The sequence below is a fragment of the Colias croceus genome, chromosome 2 (genome assembly GCF_905220415.1).
Source record: "Colias croceus chromosome 2, ilColCroc2.1".
Lineage (NCBI taxonomy): Eukaryota > Metazoa > Arthropoda > Insecta > Lepidoptera > Pieridae > Colias > Colias croceus.
The window spans coordinates 8,073,889-8,085,913 of NC_059538.1; the positions used below are offsets into that span (position 1 = coordinate 8,073,889).

Below are 12,025 nucleotides of genomic sequence, written 5' to 3' on the forward strand. Positions count from 1 at the left end.
ATATTAATAAAGCATATTATCTTAGCAGCTTAGTTTTATTAAGGTGGGTACAGACTGGTGAAACGTAACATGAAATGTATAATTCTACCTTTCATTGCATGTTCGCTGCAAGCGTAGACGCATAGCTCGCTCGTAACGCGCATTCACTACGAACCTCCCGCATTCGTGTTCCTTGCCCCTTTGTGTTCGTTCGAAAAACCGAAAAATCACGGATCGCTCCGCGTGCGGCTTGTAATGCTCGTAGCATGCGCGTGAAATGCACATTTCGCGCGCACAAGGCTGTTTTCCAATTACAGAGCATAATGCGACTCAGTGGCGCCCAATGCCGAATTATGCTGATGCTTAATTGGAACGTGAAACGCACCAGCAGGTTGCGCTAAGTTCAGTGTTGAAAAAAAATATATTCATAGAGTTAGCAATAGAGGTTATTTTTATTATTGTATAAATAAAGTGGTATACATAATAATTGGTTGAAAACTATTTACGGTTATTTTAAGTAATTTGGATTTTGATTATTTCATTAACATTTTTTTAAATGTTTGTACCTTCATCCATACTTATATTTATTTTTTTAACACAATTTGAATTAACTTTGATTATTTCGAAAAAACTACAATGAAACGAAAGCTTTAAATTTTTTTCCAACAATTAATAATTACTAACGATAAATCGATTGCACGCATCAATTCACGCGCATTACTTTTAAGAGTGCTCGATTGTGCGAAGCATTGCTGTAGTTGGAACATTCAACGCTAAGCATAAGGGTCAATTCACACCGAAAGAGCGGCGAAGGGCAGCGAAGAGCGGAGTCACGGAGACCCACGACTTCTCGAGCATTCCAGTGACTTCTCGAGCAGTCGCGGGAATCCGCACGCCTTCTCGAGCCCACCCGAGGGAAAGATTAAATTCATTATGACTATTATAAAATGAACAATGACAAATTTGAAAGACTGTTGGAAATTCTCAGGCCACATATTCGAAAACAAAATACCAATTATAGATTGGCTATTTCCACTGAAGAAAGACTATCAGTCTGCCTCAAGGGATATTGCCAGCGGCCGCTTGCGACTGCTCGAACATTCTCGGAACTTTCCGCAACTTCTCACGCAGTCGCACGGCTCCGTTTATGGAATTCCCCGGAATTCCTGCGGCCCGCGGGCATCCCCGCGACTCGTTCGTGTTTCACTGGCGATAATAAGTTTTATAGTTATGACAATAAAGTAAAAATTCATATGACACGGAAACTGCGCTCCACTTCGCTGCCCTTCGCCGCTCTTTCTGTGTGAGTTGACCCTTATGCCACATAATGCGCTCTAGTGCTGTAATTGGAAAACACGGGATGACGTCCAAACTATGAGAAATTGTTACAAAGTGTGTCACCTTTCATGATTCATTGCAGCAATGTGTACGGTGAATTCTTTCATTGCATGACACATTGCATGTTACGTTTCACCAGTCTGTACCCACCTTCATCAGCAGCAGCATCCCCAGGTGTACGAACCGTACACAGCCTATAATTTATTTCTTAACACCATTTCATACGGATTGCCTTAAAGAATAATCAAACATTTTCATGTTTATCTAGTTGGAAGTAGGATGAATACTGATGAATAGGTTTAATGCTCATAAGAATTTTACATATCTCTAAGCATTCATCCGGGCAGAGAAACGGCGGGGAGTGATTTTGTTTTAATAGATATTAAGTTATGATATGAGTTATCACTAAGGCCCCGTTTCCACCTGCAAGTAAACTTCTGCGAGAACTGTCCGACAGTCTGTCTGACAGCAACTTGCAAGTCTAATTCCGCGTTTCCACCTGCAAGTAGACTTGCAAGTTGCTGTCAGACAGACTGTCGGACATTTCTCGCGGAAGTTTTCTTGCAGGTGGAAACGCGGCCTTAGACCTGGATATAAATGCATAGGTTATTTTTATTTAATTTATTATAATATTTAAGTTACGGATTTCTGATTTTAGATTTCAAAACTGATAATTAGTCTTAGTTGCTATAGAGAAAAATAATACATGGGCTAAATTGACACTGACAAATGACAATGACATAATCATGTTTTGAATTTGAAATGTAAATTCTCAATTCTCATCGTACCTATACTCGTATCAATGATCAATCAAAATATTGTTCGATTAATCTAAGTTATTTAATTGGTAATAAACATAAACAAAGTTAATCTCTTCAGCGTAAAAAGCAAAAGCAAACGTCTACAACCAACATGATCATATTTATTAGTGAACTTCAAAAAGATCATCTTAGCTTATTACATGAGCATTCTTCTCAGGGTAAAACATGTGTTATTCTTTAATTAAGTTATTTAATTATTCAATTTTATTACTATTAATAAGTTATAAATATTTCAGTGCTGGTGGATTTTTGTAAATTAACTGTAGACTATCTTAATAATGGAGTAAACGAGAAAAAATGTTCTTTAGCTGCTGGTAAGTGTATTTTTATAATTGAATTGTATTTTATTATTGTTGCATTATAAAATTAACGTAGGTATGTAATTTATCTTCTTTACAGAAAAATTAGGAACTTCTTCAAACAATATTCATAACTTGATACAAGCATTAGCACATCTTATAATAGAAGGATGTAAACACAATGTGAGTATTATCAAATACGAAAATAATCTGAATAATTCACAATGTTTACAATATGACTTTAATAAAACCTTTTAGCAACATTTGTATGTTATATTGATAACTAGCTTCGCCCGCTTTGTCTTAAACCTAATAAATTATATACTAAAACCTTCCTCTTGAATCACTCTATCTATTAAAAAAACGGCATCAAAATTCGTTGCGTAATTTTAAAGATTTAAGCATACAAAGGGACATAGGGACAGAGAAAGCGACTTTGTTTTAAACTATGTAGTGATAAAAGATTTAGAAGAACTAATCTCCCCTTTAATATTCCAGCTGTCAGAGCAAAATTTTAAATCATCATTAGCTATAGCTGGGTTTTCGGATGAACACCAACAGATTTTAGTAAAGTTCTATACAACAAAGAAAGCTGAATTGTCTTCTGCTCTAAATTTACTTCAGCAAAGTGATCCAGTCTATCAAGATTTGGCATGGAGATTTGAAGTACAGGTATGTGTTCATTTTTTGTTTCATTCAGTATCTTTGGTACTTTGTGACTTCTCCTTATATTTTAATACTTATTACACTCACTTACAGATGGCTTCAAGAAAATGTAAAGAAGAAATAAAGCCTATGGTGACCATGGATTTTGTTCTATCCACTCCCAAGGATTACGATCCGAGCAAAGACATACATAATCGTATGTCCAATGCTAGTCCAGGATCAGTCCCAGAAATGGCCATCAATTCTACAATACAAGAGGCCAAAGCCGCAAGTCAGTGTCAAAATATTATAAAACATGTTCTACTGCAGTGTGATTTGCCCAATTTAGTTCATCTCACTAACAGATTGAGTGAGGCCTTAAATGAATCCAAAAGTCAACATGTACGGAAAATCCAAAGGGCTTTATAGATTATTATTATTATTTCTAAGGAAAAAATATATAAGTGTAAGAATTAAATATACCTATGTATATCTTGTATCCTAATTTATGACTAATAAATGTATTTAATTAATGTATATGTGTTCATTATATTATAATATATAAACATTATTTATATATTACCTATATTTCCAAAAAAAGCAATATTTTCTTGGTGTCTTGTTGAAGATGATGTCACGGTTTTTCCCTATTAATTCAGCATTTATTACTGTATTATTAGCTATTTATTTTTGTAGTACTTATATATTATTTACAGTAAATAAGAAAACAGGTATAATATTATTATATAACAGTAAGAATGCAGGTATGCAAAAAATATATAATGAAAGATTAGTAAAGCCCTATAATTCTTGACTATCTTAACAATTTTATTTATATTTTGTCAGTCAGATTTTGCTGAACACTTGTAAGATATATAGGTATTATTATTAACTAACTATTAATTTTGTTCTATAAATATTATTTTTAGTTTATTTTTTTCATAAATATGTATTTAATATTGAAATTAAACATGTATTGCCTTAATAGGATAGACAAATAATAAAGACTTCGCTAAAAAATAATATAAAAAAAACCTCTCGCTCACTCACAAGACGGGCACCTCATTAGCCGGGTCCAAACCGGACGATCCGATCGCGCGCGGTGTGGACGGTTGTGTTGGATCGCGCGATCCACCTCACCATGAACATCTCAGAAAGTCGTCGTCTAATATCGCTTTTTAAACAATTTTAATGTTTATGGGATCCCAAAGATTCTAATTATACCAATAGAGGTGTTAGAGATGATGCTTGGCGTCAGATTTCTCGGAAATGGGGAATAAGTCGATCGAGAACCTAAAGAAAAAAACTCTGCGTACAGCTGAGATTCCAAGCGATTTTTGTAAATTTGTTACACCCAAAACCGTCGTTTTTTTTTTGTGATTTTTTGCGCAAACATTTAAGCAAAATAAAAGTTACTGCTGCAACGGCAAGACGCCGCCGGCCGTTGTACATGTGTCTCCATATCGTACAAGACTAGCTGAATCACGGATCGCCTTAGGATCGCTTGGAGCGCATATTTTGGATCGCAAGTTTCCAAAAGTGGATCGGCCTAACACGATCCACGCTCCGCGATCCTGGATCGCGGGATCGATGGATCGTTTGGTGTGGACCCGGCTAATAGCAATTACCTTGCTTTTGTATTGCTATTATAGAGCGCGTATTCAAAACTGCGAACGTTCAGATTACACGCAAAATCGTACAATTTGCCTGCGAAATATACCGTAATCTCGTAAGTCGTAATCTTTCGAAAAATATTACTATTAGTTTAATATGTTTTTTATTTCGAATTACAGGGAATAAACTATGATTTAGTAATTTGTATTTTGTATCATTCATTATTTTTATTAACGTTCCATAAATCCGTACAAAATATGAACAATAGGTCCGAATGTGGTTTTGCTTCTATTGCTTCATTCAACATTCAAATATGTCACAAGTTATTATATAGGTAAGTTACTAGGTTTCCGCCCGCGGCTTCGCCCGCGCAGTCAAAGAAAAACCCGCATAGTTCCCGTTTCCGTGGGATTTCCGGGATTGCGTCATTTTCCCGGGATAAAAAGTAGCCTATGTCCTTTCTCGGGTATCAAAATATCTCCATACCAAATTTCATGAAAATTGGTTCAATAGTTTAGGCGTGATTGAGTAACAGATGGTAACAGACAGACAGACATAGTTACTTTCGCATTTATAATATTAGTAAGTAAGTAAGTATGGATAGTACTTACGATGAAAACAAAGAAAGATATGAAAAACACAAAACGTTTGTGCTTGTTTTATGACTTCTATGATAAAGACGCAAAAAGTAAGTCTGCATTTCTAGTCGGTCATTAGGTATAGTTTTTTTACCGACAACTAATATTTTTAATAGTAATAATTAATCTTTCCAAATAATATCTTTCTAATTTATAAATTTCTTTCTAATTTGCGAATTGGCATCTGGCCGTCTAACTAACTGAGCTGTATCTATGTGGCTGTATGCAGGTAGGTATTAATATCTAATTATTATTCAATACGAAGTTTACAAAGGATAGAAAACAATAAGTTAGGTCTGTCGGTACTGGGCCATTAGGCAGTGTACTGTGCAGTGTACAATAATAAAGAGCTGATAGCTAATAGTTTTTTTAACGGATGTTCCGAAAAAAAAGGTTTGTGTCTTCGGGAAGAAGGGTGACGTAATTATCACATCATAGCTATTGGCATTAGGGACACAGACTAAAAATATTTGTTCTGATTGTTTTTTTAAGTGGCCGATGAATTATGTTTTTTTTTTTGACAAATTATAATTTTACGTCAACATCATATCGCATATTCCCTCAGAGCATAGGTTTATTGCTCTGAGTAAATTCCAGTACCTAATTCTGTAAAAATACAAACGCAAATTATTATGATACGTTATAGATTAAACACTACAAAGTAGGTAGTACCTACCTACATTGTATTTAACTTGCAAATTTTTTAAGTAAGTAACAAAAAATGTTTTTGTAACTAAGTACCTAGGTTTTTTATTTTATTTTTTTTAATGGATATAGCTTGGATATAGGTTAGCTAAGATTGCTTAACAAATCAATACATGTCAAGTGTAGATTCCTACTAGATAGTCGGCAATCGGCAATGATTCAGCATGAAATGAGAGCGCGAAGATGTGCGAATATCTAGTCATAGTATGATAATATTATATAGGTATAAATAGCCATGTATATTGTGGTGACTGTGAATCGCTCGCTGTTCAGACTTCAGACGTGAAGCCCGTCCGTCAATTCCGTTATTTCCGTCAGTGGCAGAGCGTCGACCGGCGTAGATTCGCCTGTGCGCTGTGGCTGCGGGTCCGCATCTATTTATATATTCCATCTGTGATACTTTCTCCTAACCGGCCTGCTACTTTTTCGATATCTGTACTTAAAAATAATTGAATTATATTTTACTATTTCCGTCGGTATTATCGTGGTTTTTGTGAAGTGTGTGATAATTTATACAGGGAGAACGTGTACCTTCACTACAGATTTTTAGTGCTTAGTGTGACCGATTTATGCGTGATTCCTGGAAAAATTTATTAGTTATTTTTTATTTGACTATCGGATACTTAATTGTTCCTATTATGTACTTGTTATAAGATACAAATGCTTACCTAATATACCTACGTAAAGTTTAATTTTGTGTAAAAAAGTTCATCAAAATGGAATCAAAAGTTATACTTCGGGAGAAGAATCCACATGAAAAGGCTAATATATTTTCGAAGTTATTTTTATGGTAAGAAAAGTTTTTATTAATTATTATTATTTTTTCATTTTTATTCTTATTTATAAAAGTAACTAATAAGAAACGCAGAATTGTGAAAATTTTTTGCTTCTAAAATAATTGTGCTGAACTTTAATTGAACTTTGACCGTAACAGTTATTAGCGAGTAAATTTATCGACTGTTATTAATTTATATGTGTAGGTTATTATGTACATATATGTCCGGAGATTTTATTTATTATAATAGGTATATCTAGTTAAATATTATATTCATATAAAAAGCTACGGAACACAAGTTATAACTGCGTTAAAAACAACCGACTTCAAACTTGCACTTGCAACATTTACAAATACAGACAAAAATGCTCATAAAATAAAACTACTGGGCCTATCCGAATAAAATTTTTATGCGACCAATTCGACACCATCCCGCATCGAACAAAAAAAGAATCACGTAGGTAAATCGGTTCAGAAACCTCGGAGTAATCGGTGTACATACATAAAAAAAACATACCGGCCGGTTATCACCTCCTCCTTTTTTTGAAGTCGGTTAAAAATTAAAGATACTAACTACTAACATGTAACTAGCTAAGTAACTACGTCTACTTCGATTTTGTATTTTATGCATGTAGGTATATTTTGCAAATGATTATTTAAGTTTCATTCGATGGAATATATTCAACAAGTTACGGTTAAATAAGGAAAATCTATACGTTATAATGGACTGAAACTTGTATATATAAATACTCCGGAAACGCGTCTTCTAAATAAAACAATTTTCCGCTAGAATTGTACATGGCTAGTTACCTAGGTATTACTTATTAGTTTTTAGGTACATTTAACTAAGATATATGTATAGTTTGTCTCGTAATGATATATAAATGACTGTCTAACTAATTACTCAAGCCCTACCCTATTCGTTGAAGTAGACTTAGGTATTATATTTAATGACTTGCCGTTTGTTAACAACACTTAATTTACATCGGTTCGCTGCATTGTTAGTTTTTAGATTTACTTAGTTGATAGGTTGTTGTTTTTACTTATTATCTGAAAAAAACATACTCTGATTTAAACTTAAATTCAAATACATATTTATAAAAATATAGGAAGTTAAAAATTTATTTTCGTCTAACTACCTACCTACTTACAATTTGCATGAACTGTGGATATATGGTTACCGTTTATTTTACATTAAATAATGGCTATAAAATTAATTAGATGTTATCGATAGTTATAGGTACTGTCTATGATGTTGTAAATATATCTCTATTGACTGATTTGCGATATTGGACTTGACAAGATATTGATAACATTTTACATTACATAGGTATTTTATTACATCATATTTATTATGATGTAATAAAATAGTATAAAACAAAGTCGCTTTCTCTGTCCCTGTGTCCCTTTGTATGCTTAAATCTTTAAAACTACCTACGCAACGGATTTTGATGCGTTTTTTTTTAATAGCGGTAATAGATAGAGTGATTTAAGAGGAATTTATTAGGTTTTAAACAAAGCGGGCGAAGCCGCGGGAGGTAAGCTAGTATTAAATATATTTCAAATAAAAAAATGTAATTATTTGAGCAAATTTTAATAAGTAAAAATAAGGACCTTAGTTATTGCTAAATGTAGTTTTGTTAGAAATTTACCGTAACCATAGCAACCAGTCACGATTAAGTTCAAGGACAACGAAACGTTAATCGATGGACTTGCGTGACTAAACAATGTACGGTCTGCGCATACTATACCCAGTTTGGTTAAGTTATTCCATAGGTACATTCATAGATGGCTATGACGTAATATAAAAAGTACCCTACATAATATTATATTAATAATTGTACTATTATTATACTACTACTTTATAACTACACACGATAGGTATGTAAGAAGCAGATAAGGTTTTAATAAAGATCTCTATCGATTTGATTTTTTTTTTATTTCACTTAGAAAATGCAGATTGTTGCCTAATTAATTTAAAAATGTAAGCATAGTCACTCTACACAATATGATAAATAAAAAATAACACAAACTCTTATCAGCGCGTGGTGGGCAAGCGAGTAACATGATCCTCATGATCCCTCAGATCGATGGTTGGACAAAAAATTACGTAAAAACGACGTTTTGACTTTTGATGATCTTTGATGTATTGGATTTATCATAACCCAGAAAAAAATAATTCTACTATCAATATACTGAATCAAATTCATGAGTTGGAACAGTTTCTTGTGTTTTTTGTAATCCTTTCCAGAATTATGTGAAATATATACATATATGTATATACAGGGGGTAATACGGGATGGGTATCATTTAAGCTATCACCAATTTAATTAGTTTTGTGTTTCTTAAATAATAGGGTTTGTCCTCAAAATAGTAGATCTGTCACCAAAATGTAGTCACCAAACAATGCAAAATCAGTTCCACAATAAATCACCTAAAATCCTGAGATATAAGGTCTAGTACCAAATAAATGTTTTTGTATGTATTATAATAGGTGTGTCCTAATAAGTATTTAAGCAAACTAATTTAAAGAGATCACCAATAAATCATATTATGTTAGGTACTAGAAAACATTTAATTAAAGTTAAAATAATCAATATTTATTCTTAAAAATAATAACCACTGAATAATCAGCTCTGGTTTAATAGGTGGCTTATGGCTAGCATAATTGTAGATAAAACACTTAATTAAAGTTAAAAAATAATCAATATTTATTGTTAAAAACAATAATCACTGAATAATCAGCGCTGGTTTGGATTTCGAAGGGCGCCCCCTTTTTCTTTTCTGGCCGATAAGCACATTTTTTGCTTCTGGTGGGGGGTTGGCCAGCTTTAAGCGTATGGCTAATCCGTTAATATGTTTGCACATGTCAATTAAAAATAAAGCGCGCCAATTTGTCTCCGCCCCTTTGATCATTTTTTCATTAAAATTATAAATTGATGTATTAAATTGGTAACGAATACTATTAATTTAATATCTGAAGGAAATAAAATGCTACTATTGTATTGGTGACAAAATATTAAATAAAAAGGAGTCGCAGTCAGGGATCGATAATCGATTTATTTGGTGACATATCTACCATTCTGAGCACAGAGCTATTATTTAAGTAACAAAACTGTTATTATAAGAACGAAGTTTATATTCATGTAATGCAATATAATTTTATTGGTTATCGATCTCTTATTTTACACATATATTAACATTAATTTGATAATTCATACCTGGGAAAAATTTTTGTTTATCTGAGAACGAAAATATTTCGTGGTGATAGATCTATTCATTAGGTGATACAACTTGATGACAAATATAAATTTTGGTGATAGAAAATATAGTTCCCATACGGGATTATTCCGTAACTATTGCAGATATCAAAAAACTTTAAACTGATATCGATTAATAATCGCCTGTGCACACTTAACGATTTCACCCTGTATAGGTATATATTTTCGGAGATTATCTATATTTGAATATTATTAACTATATATATAGAACTATTTGGGCATTAAATGCCCAAATAGTTCCACTACTGCGTGACTACTGAGATTGAACAAGTTTAGCGCAATTCTAGTGTATGCACATATTTTATATTTCCATCCATAAATGAGCCATAAATTATAATAAATGCATTCATTGATTTTTTTTTTCGGTCAGTGTGTCGTAGAGTAGCCTTGATTTTGGCCATGACATTAATTTTAGTTATAGTTTGTATTATAAAGCCTGTTGAGTGTATGGGCTAATATGCTTTCATGTAATGAATAGGTATAGATAAGACTAGCTTTCCGTCCGCGGCTTCGCCCGCCTTTTCAAAGAAAATCCCACATACGCATAGTTCCCGTTCCCGTGGGATTTCTGGGATAAAACCTATCCTATGTGTTAATGCAAGTTACATACCCTCTATGTGTGCTAAATTTCATTGTAATCGGTTCAGTAGTATTTGCGTGAAAGAGTAACAAACAAACATACCTACACAATTACACATACATCCATCCTCACAAACTTTCGCATTTATAATATTAGTAGGATAGGTCATAGGATAGTTGGGACCTGGGAACGTGAAAAGTATTTTATCTAGGGCACCATAAAACAATACTGTATCTTGTGTATAAAAATGTATTGAAAAAAATTTTGTTGAAGTTTCACTCTGCCTGATAGGATAACGTTATTCATGCTCATTTTATAAAAAAAAAACTTTGTCTTCAATTAGATAACATGGCGTAACTGACCGCAAAATGTTTGGATGGACTTGGATGTTTTTCACGGAAATATTCCAAGTTGCAATTTATCTAAAAACGCAAGTCACTCGATACGATACATTTGAATAATGGAACATAGTTCATTGACAATGTGCCTACTAGGTACTGTATCAAAATTTGATTTAGAAGTTTTTTTTTTTTTTAAATCTATATAAATATAAAACTCAAATGTGACTGATATAGTGATCTATCAACGCACACCCAAACCACTGGACGTATCGGGCTGAAATTTGGCATGCAGGTAGATGTTAGGACGTAGGCATCCGCTAAGAAAGGATTTCCCGAAATTCTTGCGGGAACGGAGAAAAACGGGGATGCGCGTACAAAGTCGTGGGCGGAAGCTAGTTGTTAATAAGTTGTTTTTGCCCAGGGAAATGTGGTAGTTAAATAATTTTATACTTACTCATCGTTATTTTGTGAAAATGCTCTGTCTGGGAGATTTTTTATCTCCAAGGATTGAACTCACGACCTTTTAATTATCACGTATGGACCTACATACGGCGAAGGCTAAAATTGTACATGATTTATGTCACTGTAGTGTGATAAAAGCATGATTTGAGTCATGTACCTATATTTTTTATAGTTGACTTGATAGGTACAGAGGCGAGTGATCGCAATTTCCAAGTAGGTAGCGGTATCTTAAATACCTACGATGCAAAAACTATTATTACTAGATCCGAAACTAAATTTTTGTACTTATATAAAGTATATCTATTTATCGGCTTTCTATATGACATTATACATTCTTATTCATCCAACTTGTTACACAGAAATGTACCATAATATTATGTACACTGTACGGTAAGAATTAATAGACATTGATTAGAAATTATCCAATTTAAATGCAATTTAATTACTTTTTACCTTTAAACTAAAATAGGTATAGGTAATGACAGATACCTATAGCTATGATATAAAGAGCCTTAAATCTAGGTAGTCTGCTTATTAACCGTCATAG

General features: G+C 33.1%; 2 protein-coding genes across 2 annotated transcripts in view; both read left to right on the top strand.

The window, feature by feature from the left end:
* Positions 1–2,082: 2,082 nt before the first annotated feature.
* Positions 2,083–3,615, top strand: LOC123698518 (COMM domain-containing protein 2-like). The gene is made up of 5 exons (XM_045645173.1): positions 2,083–2,296; positions 2,375–2,452; positions 2,538–2,620; positions 2,936–3,109; positions 3,197–3,615. The coding sequence occupies exons 1-5, from the start codon at positions 2,230–2,232 to the stop codon at positions 3,509–3,511; spliced, it is 717 nt and encodes a 238-aa protein (XP_045501129.1). The 5' UTR covers positions 2,083–2,229; the 3' UTR covers positions 3,512–3,615.
* A 2,712-nt stretch (positions 3,616–6,327) lies between these two features.
* Positions 6,328–12,025, top strand: part of LOC123698510 (ATP-binding cassette sub-family C member 4-like) — a 42,615-nt gene continuing 36,917 nt past the window's right edge. Inside the window, exon 1 of the mRNA XM_045645162.1 lies at positions 6,328–6,829. Within this exon, the coding sequence (XP_045501118.1) occupies positions 6,756–6,829 (74 nt within the window). The 5' untranslated portion in view covers positions 6,328–6,755. The remainder of the gene's footprint in view (positions 6,830–12,025) is intronic.

Coding starts and splice junctions, on each gene's coding strand:
- LOC123698518 (XM_045645173.1), top strand. CDS start 2,230: ATGATCATATTTATTAGTGAACTTCAAAAAGATCATCTTAGCTTATTA. Junction 2,297..2,374: donor ACATGAGCATTCTTCTCAGG/GTAAAACATGTG, acceptor TAAATATTTCAG/TGCTGGTGGATTTTTGTAAA. Junction 3,110..3,196: donor CATGGAGATTTGAAGTACAG/GTATGTGTTCAT, acceptor ACTCACTTACAG/ATGGCTTCAAGAAAATGTAA.